Genomic DNA, 23,765 nt, shown 5'->3' on the forward strand with positions numbered 1-23,765 from the left:
GGCACATTCCGAGGATGAGACCAAGAATCTCCCTCTCGACAGCTTTCAAACCAGCTCCTTCAGCATCCTCGGAGCGCTCGAGTGAGAAATGAGCAGCGAGCAGCAGAGCCGTCGGCTGTAACTTGGCGTCCTGCTGCCTCCCTCCTCACATGGTCCCTGGTAACGGTATCGGACAAAGGGATCTCGAAACCCAGGAAGGGGAGAACACATACACCCCCTCTTTGTTATTAATGAGTTCACATGAGAGCTCAGCTACCACAGAGCCAGAACCTGCTCTGTACCATGGGCTGACACAGCCGGGAAACATTCCCCCATGAAGAGCTGGACTTCCAGGCACATCCACTGCACTTCACCCTCCCAACATCCACAATACATTGGTGTTCATTGTTAACCTGCAAGAGCCAGCCCTGCTCCTTGGGGCAGAGCTGCTGCTGCCCAGCACAGCACCGCTTCTGGGCTCTGAAGAGAGATGTTAGCCCAGGAAGTGCTCAGATGCATAAGAAGGAGATGGTATACAAGGATAAGAAGCGGATTAGCAGGCAATTAAGTGGCATTTGTGGTATCTGTTAGTACTTCAAGCTACAAAGTGTCAGTTTCTGCCAACTTCCTGCCAAAAGTCACAAGTACTGAGCTAATTACCAAACTAATTATTGCAAATGCCCTAGAAAGAAATCAGGGCACAGGTGAAAACCCACTTAGAGCAAGCACAGCAGTAAGAGACAGCTCAGGAACGAGACAGGAACAAGCCTCAGCTGCGTTCCCATCCATCCCTCTGAGGAACAGGACAAAACAGTTGGGGAAGTTGTTGAATTCAAGCTGCATTCGATGGAGAGCTCAACACTGCAGCCAAAGCTGACTGCAAGCCTGGAGGGCTGAAGAGCCCCTAAGGAGAAGCTAGACCTGAGGGCTGCAGAACCACCGGGTAGCTGTGATTCCCAAGCAGATGGCAGGCGGCACCGACTTCCAGCTCGTGCTTGACTTCCCAACCTGGAAGCATCACACATGGAGCCTTCCACGGAGGGGCACCAGCCCTGCGAGGCTGTCACTAGCGAGGATCGCACCCACAGTGACCCTGGCTAACGAGAGCGCTTCCAGCAGGGACCTCAGAGCCTTGCACAAGGGGATGTGCGTAAAAATCCGCTTTTGGGGAAGTGTTCGGGTGAAGCTTGCTCTGCTCTGCACACTGCAGACTGCAACATTTCCCACTGCAGCACAGTAACGGGGTTTGCATGGCTGTAACAGCACAGTAACCTGGAAAGTGGTTTCTTAGGGTAGAAAGGTACATTGCAGACCCCCTTAGAGGTGTCAACAAGCAATCCTGCAGGCTCTTAAGGCAGAAGGGTAAGTCACAGACCACACACACATGGCAATCCCATCGCACTCCTGCAGCCTCACAGGGCTCCAGCTCCAAGGGGCACACACCGGGACCACGTTGTTCGACATCCAAGAGCTGGGGAGGCTCTCCCCATCTGGAAGCCAACTACTGCGTGTTAGCACATTGGTGAGCACTATCACAGGTACCATTTGCTGACCTCACACACAAGATTGGCTTAATACTGGTTAAAAGCTTTAAAGAACAAGCCCTGAGGCATGTGCACGATTACAGGTTTGGACAATAGCTCCTAATGGCTGCGAGAGAGACTTGAAAAGGCTCCAGCTGCCCGATAATGAATGCTATAGGTAAAACTGAGGGAAGCACTGGCCATGACACAGGAAAACCCTGCCTGGCAGCACACGACCCCCCCTTTTCTAGCATGCCTCACATTTGGGGGCATCGTGTTTGCACAAATCCAGGCGGTGTGAGCTGCCTGCACCATGAGGGAAGTCAGACAATTAACGCCTGGCTGAAGCTGGGAAGACCCATAGCAAAGGCTGAGCTGCACAAAACTCTTCTGAGTAGCATGAGCGCCCAAGTATGAAACCTCAGGTGCCAGGGGAAGCTGTGACCTTGAGAAACACCACTAGGACACGGTTTAGTCTCTACATCTGCTTTCCTCTGCTTGCCAGCCCCAGCCCAGTCTTTTCGGTGGGGGTTTATGAGGCAGCAGGGAAATGCTTTTGGTGTTTTAAGGTTATACTCCTAAGGATGCAAGGCTATTTAGACTGGACTAGGCTTACACTGCTTGGAGAAGCATCTGCAGAGATGCTCCCGAGAGCACACAAGGCAAAGTCCTTCTGCCTGCAGGCAGAGGTGCCCCCCAGCCCCACCAGCTTTGGTTCTGCACCACACCATACCCGGGGGAGGGTCTGTTTTCTGCTTCGGATACAGAGGAAAGCTGCCAGGATGAGCTGTTCTTCAGATAGCAGAGCCACAGCACGTTTATTTTCATGCTAAATACCTCCACTCGCCATTCAGCCACCTGCCGAAACAAAACTCTGCCCCGAATACTCCCGAAAGCAGAATTTCACTGCCAGGAGCTGCAGCAACAGCCAGCGCTGCCTGAATCCCCTGCCCCGACCCTAACCTCACGCAGGTGGTACCCATAGCATCATAACAAGGACTCATCACCGGTACCTGAGACCTGCAGCTGGGCGAGCACCGACCAACCGGGCACAGCCCCGTTAACCCGCCCGGATTCCCCGAGGGGACACCACAACATCCCAGCGCTACCAGAACAAAGAATTCTGGCCGTAGTAACCCAGAATCTACTGCAACACATTCGGTTATAACGCCTATCTGTCCCTTCACGAGCAACACACCGAAGCCGTTCAAGTCCTGCCGGGGCCGCACAGCCCCGGTCTGGTACTGCCGCTCCTCCGTTAAAACACCCGGGTTTGGGTTAAGTACGTTTAAACCCAATAAACTTCCCTCTGCCTGTTCCGGGGGGGCTGTAGCTGAAGTCTCGAGCCCCTTTTCCCTGCTGGCGACACCCAAACGGCTTCAAAACACCGAGCGCTTCATTGAAAACATGACGAAGCTGCTTCCCCAGTGCCCCCGGGTGCTGCCCACCGGCCCCAGCCGCGATGCTCGGACCCACTGGGGTACAGGCACTGAACCCCCGTTCCCGGCAGCGCAACACTCACCTTGGCACTGGAAGCCCTGCTTGCCGAAGCCCCTGCGGAGAGAGAGGCGGTGTGAGAGCCCGAACGGGAGCCAGCGGCCCTGCCCGGTGCGGGGAGCGGCACAGGGGGGCGAAGGGAAGGGATGGCCGGGGAGGGATGGGGGGTCCCGGGGGGCGCTCACCAGATGAAGTCGGTGCAGTGGCTGCAGAACGTGGGCTGCTTGAAGAACCGTGCGGTGAACTTGTGGTTCTTCACCTCGTGCACGTTCTTCTGCCGCAGGGCTCCCTTGCGGGCGAACCGCACCGGGCCCTCCTCGCCCTCCGGGCCCGGCGCTGCCGGCGGCTCGGCCATGCTCTGCGAGGGCTGCCGGCCGCCGGCTCCGCTCGGTTCGGCTCTGCCCGGTTCGGTTCCGAGCGGCTCGGTCCGCCCGCTGCAGCTGTGCCCGGGGCTCGGCCGCACGCACCCTACCTCTATCTGCAGCTGGCGGGAGGCACCGACACACACCCGGCGCCGCCCCGCCCCCTCATTTACATACCGCTCAAGCCCCTCCCATGCTATCTGCATAACAAGCCACGCCCTCTCCCGTCTCCGCTTCGCTGTAAGACTAAGCCCCTCCCTCTTATTTGCATGTTAATTTGCATAGCCCGAGCGAGGAGCGCGCAGTGGCCGAGGATGAGAGATGCTCCTCCCATCGGCTCAGTTGCATTCAGCATCTGCATCCCCGACCCGGCCTGCCCGGTGCCACCGGGGGACCGGCAGCGACACGGGCAGCGGTGCGGGCAGCAGCACGGGCAGCACTGTGGGCACTGGTGTGGGCAGCAGCACGGGCACCGTTGCAGGCAGTGGGTAGAGGTCCCACTGCATGGGCAGCTCTGCTCTCCCCAGGCCAGCCCCACTGCAGGGACATTGTCCTCTCTGGTTGCATTGCTGCCCATGCAGGCAGGCTGGGGAAAAGCGCAGGAGTCCATTGGACGTGGATAAGTAATAATAATAGTGGTAATAATGATGGTAACAACAACAGTAAAACCCCGAGGGAAAGCCTGCTGCACTGCTGGCATCCACAGACACTGAAAATCAGATCTGATGGTCTCCTGCTCCAGCGACCAGTGCTGCTTGTCTGGGAGCTGAGGAAATGAACATTCAAATCCAAGCAGGACACAGCCTTAATTGGAACATAATCGTGGACTGGAAATGTTCAAGGCCAGGCTGGACAGGGCTTGGAGCAGCTGCTCCAGTGGAAGGGGTCCCTGCCTGTGGCAGGGGTTGGAACTGGATGAGCTTTAAGGTCCCTTCCAACCCAAACCAGGCTGCAGTTCTGTGATTCTATGGAATATTTCTGGGAACAGCAAGACTTTCTAAATTGTCACTTGCAGGATTTAATTCCAGCTCTGCATCTATGTGATCATTGTGCTTCTGCAGCTCCAGAGCATCCCTGCTCTCCTGCGTTCCAGCCCTCCGTCCCACAAGCTCTTTCTCGGATCAACGCTCCTCCAGCTCTATGGAATTAGGCACCCAGGAGACTTACCAGAAATAGGCTCAGAACTGTTATTAATGCAGCTGCTTTAAAAGGCTCATTACAATAATGAGATGTAACTGACCTGTCCTGCTGATGTCGTCCTTCCATCAATAGACAGGCTTGTCACTAACACCCAGCCCCGTGTGCTTTTAGGGCTAAGAAGAACTGAATTGCCGGCATCCCTCTGCCTGCCGTGCCTGTGCCATGAGGGGGTGAAGGGAACCCTCCCAGGCCTCCCGCTGTGCCAGCACTGGGGCTGGTTCCGCCTTTGCTGCGGGTGTCCTCTGCTCGCTGCTGGGTGGCACATAGAAACCTTCCCGACAGAAATAACTCCTTCTGCATGCGAAGGAACGAGAGCAGTAATGAACATAATAACAGGTCATTTGGATGCCTTTCCTGTGTACTTTCCCATAGGAGAGTGGTGCATTACCCTCAACACAGGCTGCACTTAACGCCTAGCCTTGCTAGGCTCAATTCCTCTCATTTTGATTGTAAACCCTGGGCTTTGCCTGGCTCTTCTTTGTTCTTATTTCACTGTGTGTTCCCATTTTCCAAGCCCAGCCCGCACAGCTGCTGCACAGGAAACCCAGCAGCAGCAGGAACCACAGAGAAAACGGCTTTAATTTCCCCCTCCAAGCACTGATGCCCATGTTGGTATTCATGCATGAGCTTTCCTCACTGCTGCTCCAGGAGTACAAAACCCAGGTACAGGCCGTGCTCTCGGGGGTGTTTTCTTGTTTCCTTATGTTGCTGTTTCATTATTCAGCACACTAAGAGCTCTATCCCACTAAAGGCAGCAGTGTTCAAGACCATGCTGGTTTTCATGGGAGCTGGGGATCCACATCCCCTCCGCACTTTGGAACGTGGGGCTGAGCATCCCAGAGCTCCTTCCTCTGAGGAAATGGCTGTATTTCTTCATGCAAAGTCCCCGCAGGTGTGGTGAGGGGACTTACAAACAGCTCTGATCCTGCTCTCTCAGGGGAGCAATGTATGGCCCAATTCATTCCCGTTTCCAGGTTCTTTCTCCTCCGTCAGCTCCTCTCATCAGACAGAGCAGGGCACCAGCCAGTGATACAGGCAGCCAGGGTCAGTTTTCCCTGCTGGATACCTCCATGGAGCACACCACAGTACAACCCAGGCTCCATGGGCTCAATGGCCTCCCTCTGCTGCTGGGGGTGGGAGAGCAGCCCCGCAGGCACCGGAGATGCAGAGACAACGGGTGCAGGAGCAGGCTCCCATAGAGACATGATTCACATCCTGAGGAAGGGACCTCATCCTCCCACCAGGCAACTGAGGAGCTGCTTTGTGGAAGGGAAAGCACCGGGTGTGCTGCAGGGAAATGTGTGAGCAGGGAGCCTGGCCTGAGGCTGCGGGGTCAGGGATGCAGGAGCCAAGCAACACAAGCTGATTATCTCCCCTGCACCACAGCAAATAAATCACAGGGTTCAGGTCAGAAACCCACTGCAATCACAAGCCCAGTGTGCTGCACCAAGGCACGCTGCAACAGCTCCAGCCCTGCAGCCTGGCTCTGCACCACGATGGGGAGAGCCAGCCACAGCCCCAGCAAAGAGGCAGAATCCCAACAGGCACTGTAAATTCTCCCTGTTTCCTAAGCAATCCCTGCCTCCAGATGTGCAGGAGCCCCAGACACTGCTGGTGTGGATGGGACATGAGCAGGAGCTGCCATCCCAGAGCAGCAGCTCACATGGAAACACAAGCGAGCTCCTGGTGAGCACGCTGCAGCCTCCAGCCTGGCACTGATGTAGGGATGCTGCTCCCTTGGTGCCCACATTGGCATTTTCCAAAGAGCTCAGAGTAGCTGGAGAACAGATTTTCCTCCTCTCCACAGTGTTGTGTTTCTGAGGGACCTAAATCCGCTGCAGGAAACAGGTGGAGGAAGAGCCAAACTCTAATTAAATATCAAGGTGTCTCAGCAGCCTCCGAATGGGTTTGCAGATGCTCTCTTGCCCCTGAACATGCTGGCAGGACCAAGGCAGGGATAGGGCACCCTTAGCTCTGGCTCTTACACTGTGCATCAACCCATGCAGCTCTGCACAGCTCATGTGCAGCTTTCTGAGGACGTTCCTGAGCACACTTTAAGCTCACAGGAGCGGGATGCAGGCTGGTGGTGTCCTGGGAGTGATGCTCAGGGGTGCGTGCTGAGGCAGCAGCACTGCTCCATTGGGTGTAGGAGACATAAGAAGAGTTATAAGAGCTTTCACCCAAAGTGTTCTTGCCAGGGAAGGGCAGATCCACACACACACTTGTTTTCTTCTCTCTTTGGGGGGAAGCCCTGGTTGCAGGTACCCGCAGAGCAGTGTGGCTGCAGTAATATCACACAGGGCAAACCCCTGTGGGGCAGCTGGAGCATCCCTAGCCTTGCTGCTGCTCTGGGGATGGAGTTCTGCACCAGGCCCTTGGGGGAACAAAAGGGCTACCATGCAGGACCCTGCAGCAGGGAGACATCAGCTGTGCTGGTTTTCCCTTCCTGCTTTCCCAGTTTGGGCATGTTTCACGTCCTCCGTGCAGCGAGGATGGAGCGAGGAAGAGCAGGAGCTGCATTCATGTGAGGAGAGACCTAGTTACCCACCCACCAGAGGCAGGAGCATCCTTCGCAGCCAGCCGCCGTGTGAGAAAACGCATCCCAGACGTTGGTGCCTGCACGTTACATAAACCCACACGAGTGGCCAGGGTGGGGAGAGCATGGGGAGAGCCGCAGCAGCACAGCCGGCAGTGCAACAGCCGCTGCTCCTCTTCTGGATGCCAGAAGGAATCGTCTTCATTTACCTCCATCCGACTGCTTGAGCAGCCTGGGGTTGGCCCAGCAGTGCTGCCAGCCCTGGATGTGCTGGATGGGAGTCAAATGGAGCTGTTTCAAACACAGGGAGCAGAGACATTCAGGTGTATTGGGCAGAGAGGAGGAAACCTGGGCAAAGAAGCAAAGCAATGTTATCCAGTGGTGCCCAGAGTGCAGGTTATTCAGCTGGCAGAGAGCTGGCATCCACACAGTCACCCCAGGGCACAAGTGAGTGAAGGGACTTCAATAAATGGTATTTAACAGGGGTCCATAGGCCCAGAGCAGAGCAGGCAGGACAGCATCTCCCCATCACACCAGGGAACGCAGCTGCCTGCAAGAGCAGAGCTCATGTCCCATTTCCAGGCTCCCAGCCTCTCTGTGCTCCTTTGCCTGCATCCCACAGGCACCCAGGAGCAAGATGTGATGTGAGGACAGCCCAGGGGTGCAGCCAGGCTGTAAGGGACCAGCCGGTCCCTGCTGCAGCAGTGGACATCAGTGCTGATGCTCAGGGCTTGTAGAAGCTCATTGCTGTTTTCCAAGCCCACCAATGTTTCTTCCATCCCCCCTCAAGGCAAAGCAGGCTGCAGATGAGGAGCCTGTGCTCTTCACTGCCCCATGCCCCAAACCCCCCACAGAGCAGCAGAACACGGTACCCCACACCTGCGTCACACCGTGGGTACATGGTGCAGCACATCACAGACATGGTTAGGCTGTTTAAATATCTCATATCCCTGCTGCTGGCTTGCAGGGAGAGCAAATTAATTCTGTTTCATGTGCCCAGAAAGGGCCCACATCAAACCGCCTTCCTGCACAGCTGCTTAAACAGAGTCACTGCTGAAATCCTTGAGGTTCTGCTGTTTGCTTCCAAGCCCATTTGATTGATAAGTGGCTTTCCTGCCCTATGACTCTAAGGTAGGAAGTGGTCATCACTTCTTGCTATTGATCCATACCCATGGGCATTTTCTGCTGCCTTCCAAGCTGGGTTAGCACCTGGGTGGACTGAATGGTGTCATTACCACCACCATGGGTCTCACCAGTGGGCATGGGATGCTCCAGACTCAGGGCAGCAGTTTGGGGTTAAGAACAGCATTACCATTTTCTGCTGGATTATAAGAGCAGGAATCAAACTGAAGAGGAATGAGACCAAGCTGTAAGTGATGTGCTTCAGCTGATGTATGGTGGTTTCCCATCCCACTGCACCCATGTTCCCTGTGCTCCCTGGTGCCTGGCACACTCCTGGCTGGGCAGCTCTTCACCCCTCTCCCTTCCTTGGGATCAGTCTTATCTGGGCCTAAGCCCAGCTCTGGAGGCAGAGCAGAGGGGAGCAGAGGTGCCACCAGCCCCTGCAGTCCTCTCCCACCTCTCAGCCCTGCAGCAGCCGCCTCCTCTGGGATGCAAACACTGCTTGTGCCATGGCAAACTCCAGCTGCTCCCACCGAGGAGCTGGATCTGAATCCTTCTCCTAGGGATGGTTGGTTTTATACACACGGTTCATCACACCGCTCAGAAACATCATCTGATGATGAAGTTATTCACCCAGCCCCGCAAGGAGCTACATTTAAATAACAATGAGGCTCAGTTACAGGCGCGGGGCTGAGCCACTGCACAATGACTTCTTCATTAAGCTTTACCTCCCAGGGCTTTCCTCACAGCTGAGCCATTAACCTCTTCCCTTACAGCCACTTTCTGCTGCTCCACACCCAGCAAACCCTGACCCACAGACCCCCACGGGCCAGGCTGCAGGTCAGGGATGCACTGGGGGATGCTCTGGAGCATCATCTGCATGTGGAAAATCCTGAGGGATGGAAATCCTCAAATAGATCTTCCTTCCAGAGGTTTGGCCTTTGACCACCCCAGTTTATGCTGGCATCGCTGCTGGCCTGTCCTTGGCACAGTGCAAACCCCTTCATACAGAAGCATGAGTCTCAATTGGCTGGTACCTCTGAAACAGGATGCTCGTGCTCTGCTCCCCCATTTCTCCAGCTGCTCCAGTCATTTCCCAGCAAACCCAAGCCTGGGATAAAGCACAGATCTCCTGCTTGGGCAGGGAGGGGGTTGCCTGTTCTCACCAGTTCTATTTTGTGTCATTTCCCACTGGAGATCATTCCAGCTTGAAGGCCAGGCCTGCTGGGGTCCTGCACTGCTGTGCTCCCACATCCCATTGCCACAGGCAGGGACCCCTTCCACTGGAGCAGCTGCTCCAAGCCCCTGTGTCCAACCTGGCCTTGAGCACTGCCAGCGATGGGGCAGCCACAGCTTCTCTGGGCACCCTGTGCCAGCGCCTCAGCACCCTCACAGGGAACAGCTTCTGCCTCAGAGCTCAGCTCAGTCTCCCCTCTCTTGGGCAGGTTCAAGCCATTCCCCTTGGCCTGTCCCTACATCCCTTGTCCCAAGCCCCTCTCCAGGTTCCTGCAGCCCCTTTAGGCACTGGAGCTGCTCTCAGGTCTCCCCTTCAGGAGCCTTCTCTTGCCCAGGCTGCCCCAGCCCAGCTCTCTCAGCCTGGCTCCAGAGCAGAGCTGCTCCAGCACCATCAGCATCCCCATGGCCTCCTCTGGACTCACTCCACCAGCTCCAAGTCCCTCTTGTGCTGCTGCCCCAGAGCTGGACACAGCCACTGCTTTGTCCCTGACTTATGGCTGCATCTGCATCTGCAGCATCGCCTCCCTCAGCTTGGCTGCTCCTCCCCAGCAGGTCCAGCAGTGCAGGAGTCAGAGCCTGTTTGTGGTGGCTGCACTGGAGCTGCAGAGATGCTGCTCTGCAATGCATGGAGCATTGAGGGGGCCCAGCAGCACTCGGACCACAAACATCTCAAATCAGGCAGAGCTGGGGAGGAAAAGCAATGGAAGGAGATAAAGCACTGGAAAGTGAGAACAGCCCACTTGTTGATGGCTTCCTGAAATGGTTTAAGTTAAAAAAAATGGAAAAAAAAGGGAAAAAAAGGAAAAAAAACCAAAAAAGCCCCAGGAAGACTTGCTGCTAATTTAGAAATCAAAAGAACTTCTGAATGGAAACCATTTGCATGAGGCTCTCACTCCTCTCTAACCAAATGACTGGGGTTGGTTTTGGATGGCAGCACCTCCGCAGCTGCTGGGTTTCAATCACCCCAGAGGGTCACAGGTTGGAGGGATGGGGATGCCAGGGTCCTGTTGTGTCTCCTGGTCCTGTCCCAGCCGCTCTCCAGCAGCCCCAGCACTGGCTGGTGTCTCGGTGTGCTGTAAATCACAGCAGGTTGGTTATTCCATCCCTGTGAGCTTTATTTCTCCCTCCCTCTGCTCCGTGTTTGTCACTCACATGGCACCAGTTCCATCTGCAGGATGTCACTTACTCCGGCTCCTTCCTGCCTCTCGGAGCATCATTCTGACCCAGCCACTGCCCATGGGATGCGGGTGGGATCCAGATCCAGGGACACAAAGCACCAGAGAAGCCCTTGTTTTCTGTGGGATCTCTGCTTGTTCCTGGAGTGTGGATGCCAGGCCATGGAGCTGCTGCAATGAGCTCAGGTGAACACAATCCTCATCACCAGCGCTGCTGGAGGGTCTGTGCTGGAGCAGCTTCCTCAGCTCTCTCTCTGTGTTCCTCTTCCCAACCTCTCCATGGAGCCCAGTCACTCCCACACCGCTAAGGAGGAGTCAATGTCACCCAGGCTTTCCCAAGGATCCTGCCTGCCCCTGGCACAAGTGGAATGTTGAATCCTCAGCACTCCCAGCTCAGCCACATCCACCTTATGGACCAACATTTGGCTTATCAAAGAGCCATCCTGCTCCTTCCCCCCTTCATTCGAGTGGAAGTTCCTCCCCTGACGCAACCTGCTGGATGTCAGTGGGTATCTGAGCATAATTAAATCCCGCTGCTATTCCCAATGTCCACAGAAGCCTGACCCAATTCTGCTGCATCCCAGTGAGGGCAGTGCCATGGGGGGCTCTGACTGCTCCAGCCCTTCCCTGGGTACCACTGCAGCCTGTGGGTGACCATCAGAGAGTGAGAGCTGCTCCTAAGGGAAACCCCAACCGTGTCCCCCCCGCTGCCATGGGATGTCACCGCTGCCATGGCAACGGCAGAGCTGCAAAATAAAGGGAGAAAAAGGAAGAAAGGGGGAAAAAAGAGGAAAGAATCAGGGGAGGGGATGCAGAGGGAGGGTCGGTACCCAGAGGACATCCCTACCCCACAGGGACAGTCCCCAAGCAGGGGGATGCTCATCGGTGTGTGCACCATGGTGGGGAGGACCCAATCCAGCCCCCATGCCTTGGCCCAGGTTTGGGGGGCTCTGCAGGATGGCAGAGGGTTCCCCATATAGGAGAGGGGTTTCTGGGGCTGGGAACCAGTCACCTCCCCAGTACTGGCCCAGCATTACCCATGTCAGACACTCAGAACACATCAGTTCACTCTGTCCCTGTCCCTCTGCGACCACAGTGTGAGAGATTTTCTCCATGTCTCCATGTTTTCCCTAAATCAGTGCATGTCCCAAGTCACGACATTATCCTAGGGCCTGGAGTTGGGAAATAACATCAGAGATGGGCAGCAAAGCAGAGCTGGGGCTGATCACAGCCTGCAGGAACAGCAGGACAGACACAGCAGAAACCTGTGTCCATGAAAGGGGGTTTGCAGCTCAGCATCCTCTGCCTAGCCCTCCCCTGGCCTCTTTGCAGAGCATCACCAGGACCATTGTGGCTGCCCCATCCCAAGGCCAGGTTGGACACAGGGGCTTGGAGCAGCTGCTCCAGTGGAAGGGGTCCCTGCTGTGGCAGGGGTTGGGACTGGATGAGCTTTAAGGTCCCTTCCAACCCAAACCAGGCTGGGGTTCTATGACCGAGCTGCCAAACCCCAGTGACAGGAACCATGGTCCCTGAGCTCCCAGTGCTGCCGGTGCCCTTCCCACAATGGTTGTGAAGAAGAGGAAGAAGCCACACCAGCACCAAGGTGCCAATTACTCCTTCATTAGCAGCCACTGTGTCTCTTTCTCAGCCCTGTGCCTCTCTGTACAATGTTGATCATTTTGATGGAGCATTTGTTTTAATTTCCCAAATGAGGAAGCAATCTTGTAAATATTGTGCAGTAATTAAAATGGCTATTTATCGTGCAGCATTCCGCCTGCTGCCAGCACAGATCCCATTAGCATTCCCCTTCCGCCCAGCCTCTGCTCCAGCCGGTCCTGCTGCTCCAGGGAGCTCCTTCATCCTCGTGCTTCCCATCCAGCCAGTGATGCACAGACCAAGCACATGCACACACATCAGTCCTGCTGCTGACATTCCTCCTGCTCAAACCCAAATGAGGGTTTGATGCTTTGTAAAGCTGAAAACCCCAGTGAAGAGCAGGAGAAACTCTTGTTTCTGAAGCCAAACCCACTCCTTGGGGTCTTGCTGGCAGCACTGGGATCAGCCACTATGGGGACAAGGGAATAACAATGGGTCTGAAGGACAGGGGTGCCCTGATGCTGTGACCCCTTTGCCAGTTTGGACCCCAGGTTGGGGGGGCTGCTGCCTGCTCTCTGCTTGGCTTGGGAAGGATGGCACCAGCCTGAAGGATCGTGGTGGTGCCGCATCATGCCCAAAGCATCCCAATGGAGAGGTGAGAAGCCCACTGGGAACTGCCCTTCTCCTTGGGCTCCAGCCCCACCATGGGGCCAGGAGGTGATTTCAGCCCATTTCAAGAGCTTAGGTTTGTGTCTCTGCAAGGGGACATTGTCCCAAGGACAGCACATGGTCCCAGCAGAGCCCATGAGCAGCACCAGTGCCCTTGGAGGAGGGCATGGATGGGGATGGGATGTGTGCTCATGTGTGTGGTCAGCTCTGCAGCCCCTACATGGGGCTGTGCAGCACAAAGATGCAGCCCAGCAAGGGAACAAGAGGCTGTGCAGGGCTGGGGGGGCAGGAATCCATCCAAGAAGGTTCTAATCCTCATCCCAGGTCTCCATGGTGACCAGGAGCTGTGCTGGCTCTGCTGCAGGGTGCAGGGATGGAGGGCAGGCAGTGGACATCACCGTGCTGGGGACCACAGAGCACCAGGGACATGCTATGGGGTGCAGAGGAGCCCCATGGCCTCAAGAGTGGGACCAAGGGCTCCTCCATCACCTGCACACACACAAAGCCTTACGGTGAGGGTCTGAACCAGACTTCCCACCCCTTTGCCTGAGCACAGATCAGTGTTGGAGGCTTTGCCTTGTGTGTTTGTTCATTTACCATCCAAAGTGGTGAAAGCTGCAATAACCCACAACCGACTGGGAATAAACATCAACCCAAATGCATCTTAAACCCCTCCAACATGGGATCCCTTCAGCTCCATGGTGCTGGGGGGAGCGGGGCTGGATGTCACTGGGGGTGCAGTGAGGATGCTCTGCTCCCCCAGGAGCTGGGGGCAATCGGGGATCCGGAGGTCCCGGCCCCCCCACAGCCCATAGGATATCAGGAATCCCAGGAGCCACGTTCCTGTGGGCTCCTCTCCAGAGAGCCCGAGTGGGCTGGTGATGACAGCGAGAAGGAACTAAAGATCAATAACATGAGGAGCTGGAGCAGGGGTGGGAAGTGGAGGGATCACCCCTTCTCACCCCTTCTCACCCCCTCTCACCCCTTCTCACCCCCTCTCACCCCTTCTCACCCCCTCTCACCCCTTCTCACCCCTTCTCACCCCTTCTCACCCCTTCTCACCCCGTTTCCCTTCAGCAGCCACACTCCAGGGTCTCTCCCACTCTGATGTGGGGGGAGCCAGGTTCGGGAGTGCTTTGGCTCCCAAAACCATGATGGAGAAGATGTCACCATGAAAGACCCCGGGTCTCTGCCTGTCATTGCTTGCAGAAGCTCCTGGAGCTTGTTGTGGTGCTGGGGCTCTGCTCTGTGCTCAGATGCAAGTCAGGGGAGGCTGCTCCGGCATCCGTGCCAGGTTCTTGGGCAGCAGCAAATACAGCAGCAGAGGATGGTGCAGTGACTGGGGCTGCACACAGGGAGGGATGTGGCACATAGGGAAGAATGTGGTACACAATGAGGGATGTGGCACACAAAGAGGGTTGTGGCACACAGGGAGGGTTGTGGCACACAAGGAGGAATGTGGCACATAAGGAGGGATGTGGCACACAAGGAGGGAGGTGGCACACAGGGAGGGATGTGGCACACAAAGAGGGTTGTGGCACACAAAGAGGGATGTGGCACACAGGGAGGGATGTGGCACACAATGAGGGAGGTGGCACACAGGGAGGGATGTGGCACACAGTGAGGGATGTGGCACACAATGAGTGAGGTGGCACACAGGGAGGGATGTGGCACACAACGAGGGATGTGGCACACAATGAGGGATGTGGCACACAATGAGGATGCTGCCCAGCCTCGGGGTCCTCAACCCCTTGGGCACAGGAGGGCAGGATGCTTCCTCCTGCCTGGACCCCTCTAATGGCTTCCAAAGCCTCCCCAGAACACATTTCCACTCCCACTCCCTTCCCCATCGCCTCGCTCCTGTCTCCTACATGCAGATGCCAGCTCACGCGCGGCACCGGCTCCGCACGTCATCGCCCACCTCCGCTGTCCCCACGTCCCCATGGCAGTGCCCACACAGCACCCGGGGAGCTCCCCATGGCACCAGCACCAGGGTGGTGAGCGGGGGGCACCCAGGGCTGGTGCAGGCATCCGGTGGTGAGCATGGGGTGGGCTGGAAGAGATGTGCCAGGCACAGCAGGGGCTGCATGGGAAGCATTGCAGGGCTGCCGGTGGTGTGAGGGCTGCAGGAGATACAGGAGCTGCTGGAGACACGGGACATGCAGGACATATGGGAGATGTGGGAGCTGTGCTGATCCCTATCCCTGTGCAGCTCCTCATGTAAGGTCATTGCTGCAGGTGCAGTTTATGGGATTCGAAGGTTTCTTTGCACAGGCTGGTTCCAGAGCCCCCCAGTTTGCTCCCACAGGAGGAGCAAACTGGTGCCATGGGTCCAGCTCTGCCTGGTGAGGGTCAGAGCATCCTGCTGTGGTTCTGCCCAATGGAGATAATGAGCTATAAGAATCCAATCTCCTTTCATTCCCAAGGCTGTGGTTGCTGCAGCTGCAGCTGGCAAAGCCTTTCCAGCAGAGCGCAGGGAGAATTCCCAGATGCTCTCATGGGGCATGCTCTACAAAGCATCCATCCATCTTCCTCTGCCGCAGCCACACGCCTGGCACCTTGTGCTGCCTCTGCTTGGGGATGCTGCTATTGGAAGAGGAGGTTTGGGGAGCACGTTAAGACACCCCCAGTCCTTCTGAAGGGAGGATGTGGAAGGAAAACATCCGGGAGCTGCTGATTCCCTCGGCTGCGGGGTCAGGGGTAGGGAGGGAACAGTGAGGCCTTGTTCTGCCCACAGTGAATGAACAGGCTTCTGTGAGCCTCGCTGTGCGCATGGCCCTGCTCATTTCCTCACTGCTGTTGCTAACACACAGTTACTGCTGCCTCTGCATGTTCTTCCTCACGCTTGGACCATCCCTGTCCTGGAGGTGAGCTCAGTGATGCTCAGGTATCGCTGCAGTGATGGCACCAGCTCTCCAGCCATGAGGGACTCAGTCCTGCAACATAGAAACATGGAATCACAAAGTGGTTTGGAGTGAAGAGACCTTAAAGCTCATCCAGTTCCAAGTACGCCTTCCACTGGAGCAGCTGCTCCAAGCCCCATCCAGCCTGTCCTTGAGGAATGGCATTAGGAAGTTCACCCCAGTAGCCATGTATTTCTTGTGCTGAACTGGAAGCACTCTAACTCCACTGGGGTCTTCATGGGGAGCCTCCTGCACAGACAAACCCCAGCTGCTCCCTGCGGTCGGTGGCACTGGGATGCTCACCTCACCACGGCTTCTCCCTCATAGTTTAACCAGGGTGTTTATCCAGTGTGGGAGAGCTGCAGTGTGAGGGCAGCACAAACATCCCCTGATGCTCTTCCCAGAGCATACCCTGAGGTTTTCCCTGTCCCCAAAGGACTGGCACCAACCACAGCCGATAACACCCTGGTGAGGATGTGCAGGATGACTGCAGAGCCTTTGGGTGCCCTAGGATCACTCTGGGTCTGCATCCCATCAGTGTCCTGCCACCCTGTGCCTCACCACTGTCCCCCCTGCCTGCTCCCAAGCAGCATCTCCATCCCAATGCATGTGAAAAGCCCGGAGAACACCAGGATGCATCCCAGCTCCGTGGCAGATCCATGTGCTGACAAGCACACGGTGCAGACCCATGGCCAGGCCTGACGCAAATTGGATTGAAGGGGAATGAGATGTATTTTATGTCCTTAAAACACATCAAGTGCTTGGGAGTTAATTGGTATTTAATTAGCATAAATTAAGCTCTTTAATAATACTCCAGGAAAACAAGGCACTGTTACAGATGCTTTATGAAGAGTCACCCTGAGGATGAACCCCGCGTGTGCTGAGCACAGCAGCGGCAAGACAGGGGAGCACACACAGCCCTGCATGGGACATCCTCCTCCTGCCTCCCTTGCCTGAGCCATGCAACAAGGGCTGATGCTCAGGAGCATCCCCAGCACAGTGGGACCATGGCCCTGAGACCCTGCACCCATCAGAAGCAGCACCCTGGGGTGCAGCAGGGAATCAGCTCCATGCAGAGGCAGCTGCAGCCACAAACGTGTTTCCTGCACATGCTGGGGTGATGGGAAGGTGGGCACCCACCATGCCCCATGCCCATTGCACCCACAGCCCCAGTCCCATAGGGGTCAACAGCCTGAGCAGGGCCCAGGAGAGGCTGGGACTTCCCCATCAGCTCCCCATACCCTGAGGCTCTCTATGGGGAGGAGGCAGTGAGGTTGATCCTTGCTTGGTTTGGCACTTTTGGTGGCGTTGCCATGACAACCATCCCAGTGACATCTTCATGCTTTGTCTCCTGTGGTGTTGCATCATTTTCCTCCCTGAATGAGCAGCTGCCTGTGCCCTGGTCAGCGGGGCTGACGCTGCCCATCGTGGGGTACCACAGGGTACCACATCCCCTGTGGGCAGGGATGCAGGCAAACACCCCCTTGCGTCAGGGATGCTTTAATCCTGGCACTTCCTCACTTCAGCATCTCCCCAGCCTTGTCCTTTACTAAATACAGACGCATCTCTGTGCGTGTGTGTGCACGTGTGGGTCACCTCCCAGGCTGGGAAAATAGAAACCAAGCTGGAAATAGAGAGGAGACAGCGTGAAGGGCTCTGCCAGCCCTGCGGGGACACCGGGAACGTCCTCCCTGCCACAGCAACGGCTTCCCTGCCTCTGCGTGGAGCAGCCTGGGAGGAGAGGTAGGAAGCATCTCCTCTATCCTGGGGGATTCCTCCCTCCAGATCCGCTGCAGGAGAAAGGGAGAACCCAGGGCTCAGCACATGGGTCCTGGCCCTGGGAAGATGCTGCTGCTCCCACCTGCAGCTGCTGACCCATTCACACACCAGCCCCACTGATGGACCGGGATCCCAGTATGGGGCTGGTGGGCAGCCCCATAAGGGGGACACGGCTCTCCCAGCACAGCCCCTTCCCCAGGGCACACCAGTATGGGCTGGGAAGGCAACAGGCATTTCCCAAGGTAAGTTTGCAGCATTTGGAGTGATCTGAGGGGCACTCAGGACACTGGGTGCTGGTTCATCCCCCTGAGCAGTGGGGATGGGACAGGGTCCCTATGAGCCCCCCTCGGGAGCCCACACGATGAGTCAGGGCAGAGCTGCCGTCGGGGCCGGGTACCGCTGACGCAGAGCCCTGCGCTGGCTCCTCTCCCCCTGCCCACACAGCTCCATCACCCTCCTCCTGCCGGCTCCTGCTTACGGCAGCAGCTCCTGCTGGCACACAGCCCCTTCCCTCACCCCCCGGGCCCAGCACCGGTCCTGAGCAGGGGATGATGGATCCACCCCGAGCTCTTGAGGGCTGCATCACCCCCCGGGCCTCAGGATGCTGAGAGGGGCCATAAATTGGCTGTCACCAAAGATCCCTCCTCTCATCACCCTCCTCTGTGGGCATCATCCTGACCTGCTTGAGGAGCTACAGCACCAAATGAGGAGTGGGATCCCATAGGGGAGCATCCTGAGCGCTGGAACATGGGATCCCCATGGGGTGGGTGCTGAGGAGGGAGCAGGAATGCCTGAATGGGAGACATGGAGGAGCCAGCGTGGAACAGGGGATGGAGCCTGACAGTGCCCATCAGCATGTTTGGGGCTGGGGAGCTCTCATAGGCCCATGCAAGGGAAGAGGAGCCACCTGCAATTAACATTGTCATTAAGTTCAAAAGGAATCGGTGCCATACAGCCCCCAGGCTCTCATCACCTGAGCAGGGTCAGGCAGGTTCCCCTTGGGGTGTCTGGGAACCAGCAGCTCCCACTGCCTGCACTAGGGAGCTGGAGATGCTGCCGGCCACAGCCACACACACCACAGCACAAGGGATGGATGCTGCTCATGGCCGGTGCCAGGGGAGCCTGGGACCCCATGGACACTGGTGCAGGTCAGAGGATGCTGTTGGTGAGCTGGTACTGGGACAGAGCAGGGATGCTCAGTTCAGAGCTGCTGCTTTCCATTGCCCCTGCAGCATCCAGTGAAGCATCTCCTGAGCTGGGGCTTGTGAAGAGAGGCAGAGCAGAGGTGGGATCGTGAGGAGCAGGACCAGGAACAGGGTGGGCTCCACAGCGGCTGTGCTGAGCTGCACCAGCCCATGGCAGGTCAGTGACAATGGCACAAACACAGCCCCATGCCCAGCATCACTTGAGGAGCAGGCGGATGCTCCTGTCACCAAGCAGGGTCCTTTGGGGAGGTAAAAGAGAGAGAAACCTGGGTCAGTGCTTCTGCCATTGCAAGCACACAACAGAAACACAGTGACAAGAGCCTGGTGCCAGCCTGAGCCTGAATTTGCCCCACTTGACAACATGGATTTGGGCACAGGTTAATGTTGCCCTATCCTCATGAGGAGAGGGGAAAGGAGTCTCCAGCCCTTGGATATCTCCATAGAAAAGGGTTGCTCGCAGGCTGCAGGGCAGAGCCCTTGGGTGAGGGCATGTTGGGATAGGGGGGCTCATCCTGCACAGCTCCTCTCTCTTTACCACCGCAGCATCACCTACCTCACCAGCGCGCTGACGAGGAGAGCAGCGACCATGGGCCCTACCCAGTAAACCCAGTGATAGTCCCAGTAATTGGCCACCAGGGCAGGCCCAAAGGCTCTGGCAGGGTTCATGCAGGCTCCAGACACAGCACCTCTGAAAGAGAAATGAATCAGTCACATCAGCCCTTGTGGGACATGGGACCAGCACTGGGCCCTGCTCAGGGTGATGCTCAGGGCAGCAGCAGCAGCCTGGACCACCTCAGCCCCATCCATGCATGGATGCCTGGTGCTCAGGTGGCAGCCTAAGGAGCTGCAGCACCCGGACCATCCTAACCCCGACAGCACCTGCCTGAGCTCACGAGGGTTCACACTATAGGGGAAAACCCAGCGCTGGGTGGAAGCACAAAGGCTGAGTCTATTCTGGGGCTAAGGAGGAGCTGGGCTCCAAGCAGGGGATGCTCCGGAGCGGGGCAGGAGGAGCAGCAGCGTTCAGAGATGAAAGGGAGCTGAGATGGGTGAATACTTGCCCAGGGCGGTTGTGCAGCGGGGAAATCACAGCCCCGGATCCCGCTAGAGGGGGCACTGCCTTAACTAAACACCATTAACATGCAGGGCTGCGAGCTCCGTACCCACCAAGCGGCTGCGGACAAACCCGCTCCGGTCTGCGCAGGGCAAACACTGCCCTTGGGTGCTCTCGCCCCACAACAGGGCCATGCAAAGGCTGCTCTGGCTCCAGGGCAGCAGCTCCCCACAGCACATCAGAGGGGGTCATTGGCAGCCTCCCCAGCTTGCCTCAGTTTCCCTTGCAGCAGGTTCTGTGCTGTGTTGCAAGGGGGCACATCCCATCCCACCCCATCCACAGGCACTCTCCTCCCTGATACAGGATGCAGCAGCCGGGATGGAGCAGAGAACCACGATGCTGTGTGTTATAAGCTGCTCCTGGCATTGCAGGATGCTCTGAGCACCAGCTCCATCCCTGCAGCAAATGGTCCCATCCTGACCCCTACTCGGGGCACCCTGACTGGTGACAGCAGTTGCAGGAGCAAACAGCATCAGCTGCATATGGGAACGTGCATGGAGATAGGACTCATGAGCTCACCCTGCCAAGATGTTAACCGTGACTAAGAAGCCAATGCACAAAGGTGCCAGCGGAGTCTTGGTCTTCCCATTGGCAGCGCCCATGCAGACCACGAGGACAAGGAAGGAGGTCAGGATGATCTCACCCCCGAGGACGGAGGGGACCTGATCGTCAGCTGTGATGATGGTGAAGGCTCCTCCGCTGGTGTTCACGTACCGCTCACTTGCTGCCACAGCCTGTGTGGGGACAGCCCTGGTTGTGCCTCCATGCTCCACAATGGGGGCTTTAGAGGGCACATGTGCTCATTGTCAGGGCATCATGTTAAAGAGGAGCCGATCTTATCGCTTTGCTCCTGAAAACCAGCCCTGAGCAAATGTAAACTCATTATTGAGGGCTCTTAGCATCAATCCAGATAATAACGATAATGAGCCAGCCCCGCTCTGCCTCACCCAGCCACTGAGGCACCATGCGGCTGGGCATGGGATGCCTGGATGCGGGCAATGGGTTAAACTGACCCCAGAGCGCAGGCAAACACAATGTCTGGAGCTGCAGCACCGCTCTGTGCACAGTCAGTGCCCATAGACACCTCTGGAGAGCAGCTGCCGGTGAGGAGGAATCACCCCAGATGTGATCATCTGCACGCCCCAAACCGCAGCGGGGGCGACTTGTCTGAGCCCTGCAGCCAGACTGTGAGAGAGCTGGAGGAGGAAGCAGACACCCGAGCACCAGACAAGCCCCGAGCCCACACAGCAGCCTCCGAGCGTGTCACCCTGTGAGCAATCAGCCTGTAGTCACCCACAGAGCCGAGCACCGGGTCCCCCGCACCCTCCCCATCACACTGGAGCCCCTGCGGGTGTTCCTGTGCCCCAACACATCCATACCTTTGCCAGGCCGGCTCCTATGGCTGCTCCGCAGAGCTGGGAGACCCAGTAAGGGATGAGCATCGTGATGTTCAGCCCCCCGAGCAGCCACATGCCCAAGGACACGGCAGGGTTCAGGTGGCCTCCACTGTGAAGAAGAAAGGAGCATCAGTGAAGGGTTTACCCCTGGGGTTGAGCACTGTGCTCAGCACGGGCTGGAAGCACAAAGGAGTCTTCAGCCCTTCCTATGGTAAGATGCTATGGGCAGCAGAATCCAGACATCTCCTGTCTCTGCAGCTGCTGCTTCAAAGCAGAGTGTGTTTTTCCTCTGGATACCCAACCCCTGCAGTGCTGACAGGGGCTGCTCTGGTTTGGTGCAGGGAGAAGGGCTCTCTCCCAGTGCTGCCCAGTGCAGAGGGCACCCACACCCTGCCCAAGGCCCTGGTGCAGGGGGGTTACGCCACTATGTCTCCTCCAGCTAAAGCCTTGCTTGTGGCAGCAGCACCACCGCAGCCTCCAGTGTGCTCTGGAGCAGCCCCTCCAGGGGCACAGGCTCAGGGATCAGAGTCATTCCCTGTTACACACAGAGCACCCATCCCTGCTGCTGCTGTGGGATGGGAGGCAGGGATGGATCTGTACCCATCCCTGGCAGCACCACATCCGCAGGGAGCTGTCGGGAGGGCTGAGGCCACCCCAGCACTGCAGGAATCCAATGGGACTGTCAGGGTTTATCTGCCCCTGCTCCATGCCAAGGTGAAGGCACACGGGTCCCTTTGCATCCCTACCCACCACAGCCCTGGGAAGGGCAGGGATGGACCCCACCTCCTTACCAGCCCTAAGTCATTCATCTTGAAGACCACATGCAAGACAAGCTCAGATACCTTCTAATTAAAGAGATTATCATGAGACACACTTTAATGAGCAAGTTTCATAACCAATCAGCCCTAATAATAATTGCTGGTGCAGCCGATGACTCAGAGTGTCTAGGAACTATAATCACATCTTATTCTTCAGCTGTAATTAAAGACCCATCATAGAGAGCAGGAAGGGGGGTTGCTGAGGCTGGAAATGTCTGTGCTGGACAGGGCTCTGGCTGCAAACACCCCAGGGATGGGTGGGATATGGGGAGCTGGAGGAGGACCTGGCTGCAGAGCACCAACCACCCCATCCATGAGCCAAAGGGAAGGGAATGAAACTCCACAGGGGCTGTTCCAGCTTCTTCCTTCAGGATAACTCTATATGTTAGCATCAACCAGCACATCGTTCAATCAGCAGGCTCATCTAAATACTGCTTTTGAGGTATTGAAGCTACTTGTAAATGGAATCCAGGTTTTCCACCTGCAAATACGCAGGGGAATAGACTGCTCAGGTCAAAACACTTTGCGCTGACATCCTTTGAAAAGGAGATTTCTCAGCTTTCCACAGGAATGCTTCAGCTTTGACCGGTTCTATTAAAAGGGGCTAAAAATAAAGCGTGGCAATCACAAGCCAAACAAACTCCCCCAGACCAGAGGTGTTACCGGCAACCATACCCTGTGATTCATCACAAGGAGTGGGTTTGCCCTCCCCTGCCATTCCTCAGGGTGCTGCTGGGCTGCTTCTGGCACGTGTAAAAAGCCACTCAGTGACAGAGAGGCTCAATGGCAGCAATATACGGGCAGGGAGCATCCTATGGGCAGTGGGGAAACACGAGCATCCCTGTCCACCAGCAAGCACCATGCAGCCTCAGGTACCAGCCTGCTCCTACCTGATGCCTCCCAGGACAGCGATGCTGAGCCCCAGGGCCAGCCCGTGTGCCAGGGCCGGCTGCAGCCTCCCGGTGCCCACAGCATCCTCCACCGACGAGAGGCAGCCGATGCAGACGAAGAGAGCAGTGCCCAGCAGCTCAGCCACGCAGGGCTGGACCCGGTGCTCGTACCAGTGCGGCTGTGGGGGCTCGGCCTTGGTGTCCATGTCCATCACCAGCTTCACCGGGTGGTGGCTGCACTCAGCTGCGGCCATGGGATGCAGCAGGGGTGCAGAGTCCTGGGATGGAGCAGGGAGAGCCCTGGGGGCAGTCGGCCCCACGGGCACAGTGAGATGCTGCAGGCTCAGGGCTCCACTGGGTCCTGATGCAGGGATGAGGAGCACTGGTCCCACTGCAAGGCTGGCAGGCTCCCCTTGACCTGTATGAAGAGGTGGTGGATGGGAGGCTCTAAAAATGGATTGGATTTGCATTGCTTAAGGAGAAGGGAAAAAAAAAGGGCAATAAAAGGTGATAGGCCAACCTCCAGGTATATAAAGCTCTTTATCACCACCCTGATAAAAACTCATTGCTTCAAGGTTCTGGATTCATTTTTTCCCTGTGGGTATTTTTATCATTGCCAGGACCTGGGATGTGATTCTGTTCCCATTGCTGCCCATAGCAGGGGACCTGGGTGAAGCCCCGCTGGCTGCCTTTGCTGGGTGGCTTTTAGCATGCCAAGAGGCAGCATGTGCCATGGGGACACACAGGGATCCAGCAGCACTGTG

At 56.8% G+C, this 23,765-nt stretch overlaps 2 protein-coding genes across 3 annotated transcripts in view; both read right to left on the bottom strand.

The window, feature by feature from the left end:
• The window catches only part of PRKCB (protein kinase C beta), a 102,662-nt gene extending 99,201 nt beyond the window's left edge, over window positions 1–3,461 (bottom strand). For both annotated transcript variants that reach the window (XM_034065603.1, XM_034065602.1), the window contains exons 1-2: window positions 3,185–3,461; window positions 3,025–3,056 (exon numbers count right to left, since the gene is read on the bottom strand). In XM_034065603.1, the coding sequence (XP_033921494.1) occupies window positions 3,025–3,056; window positions 3,185–3,354 (202 nt within the window). In that variant the 5' untranslated portion in view covers window positions 3,355–3,461. The remainder of the gene's footprint in view (window positions 1–3,024; window positions 3,057–3,184) is intronic.
• A 13,098-nt stretch (window positions 3,462–16,559) lies between these two features.
• On the bottom strand, window positions 16,560–23,396 carry AQP8 (aquaporin 8). The gene is made up of 5 exons (XM_031055024.2): window positions 23,002–23,396; window positions 21,276–21,402; window positions 20,416–20,630; window positions 19,336–19,470; window positions 16,560–19,021 (listed from the first exon to the last, which is right to left on the bottom strand). The coding sequence occupies exons 1-5, from the start codon at window positions 23,253–23,255 to the stop codon at window positions 18,979–18,981; spliced, it is 774 nt and encodes a 257-aa protein (XP_030910884.2). The 5' UTR covers window positions 23,256–23,396; the 3' UTR covers window positions 16,560–18,978.
• Window positions 23,397–23,765: the final 369 nt, after the last annotated feature.

This window comes from Melopsittacus undulatus, chromosome 8 (genome assembly GCF_012275295.1).
Source record: "Melopsittacus undulatus isolate bMelUnd1 chromosome 8, bMelUnd1.mat.Z, whole genome shotgun sequence".
Taxonomy (NCBI): domain Eukaryota; kingdom Metazoa; phylum Chordata; class Aves; order Psittaciformes; family Psittaculidae; genus Melopsittacus; species Melopsittacus undulatus.

What these genes read in the sequence shown, in the direction of transcription:
- AQP8 (XM_031055024.2), bottom strand. Translation starts at nt 23,255, where the DNA reads ATGGCCGCAGCTGAGTGCAGCCACCACCCGGTGAAGCTGGTGATGGAC. An exon ending in ACGGTTAACATCTTGGCAGG is followed by an intron (nt 19,471 to 20,415) that starts GTGAGCTCATGA and finishes TTTCTCTTTCAG; the next exon opens with AGGTGCTGTGTCTGGAGCCT. An exon ending in CTCGTCAGCGCGCTGGTGAG is followed by an intron (nt 19,022 to 19,335) that starts GTAGGTGATGCT and finishes ACCTCCCCAAAG; the next exon opens with GACCCTGCTTGGTGACAGGA.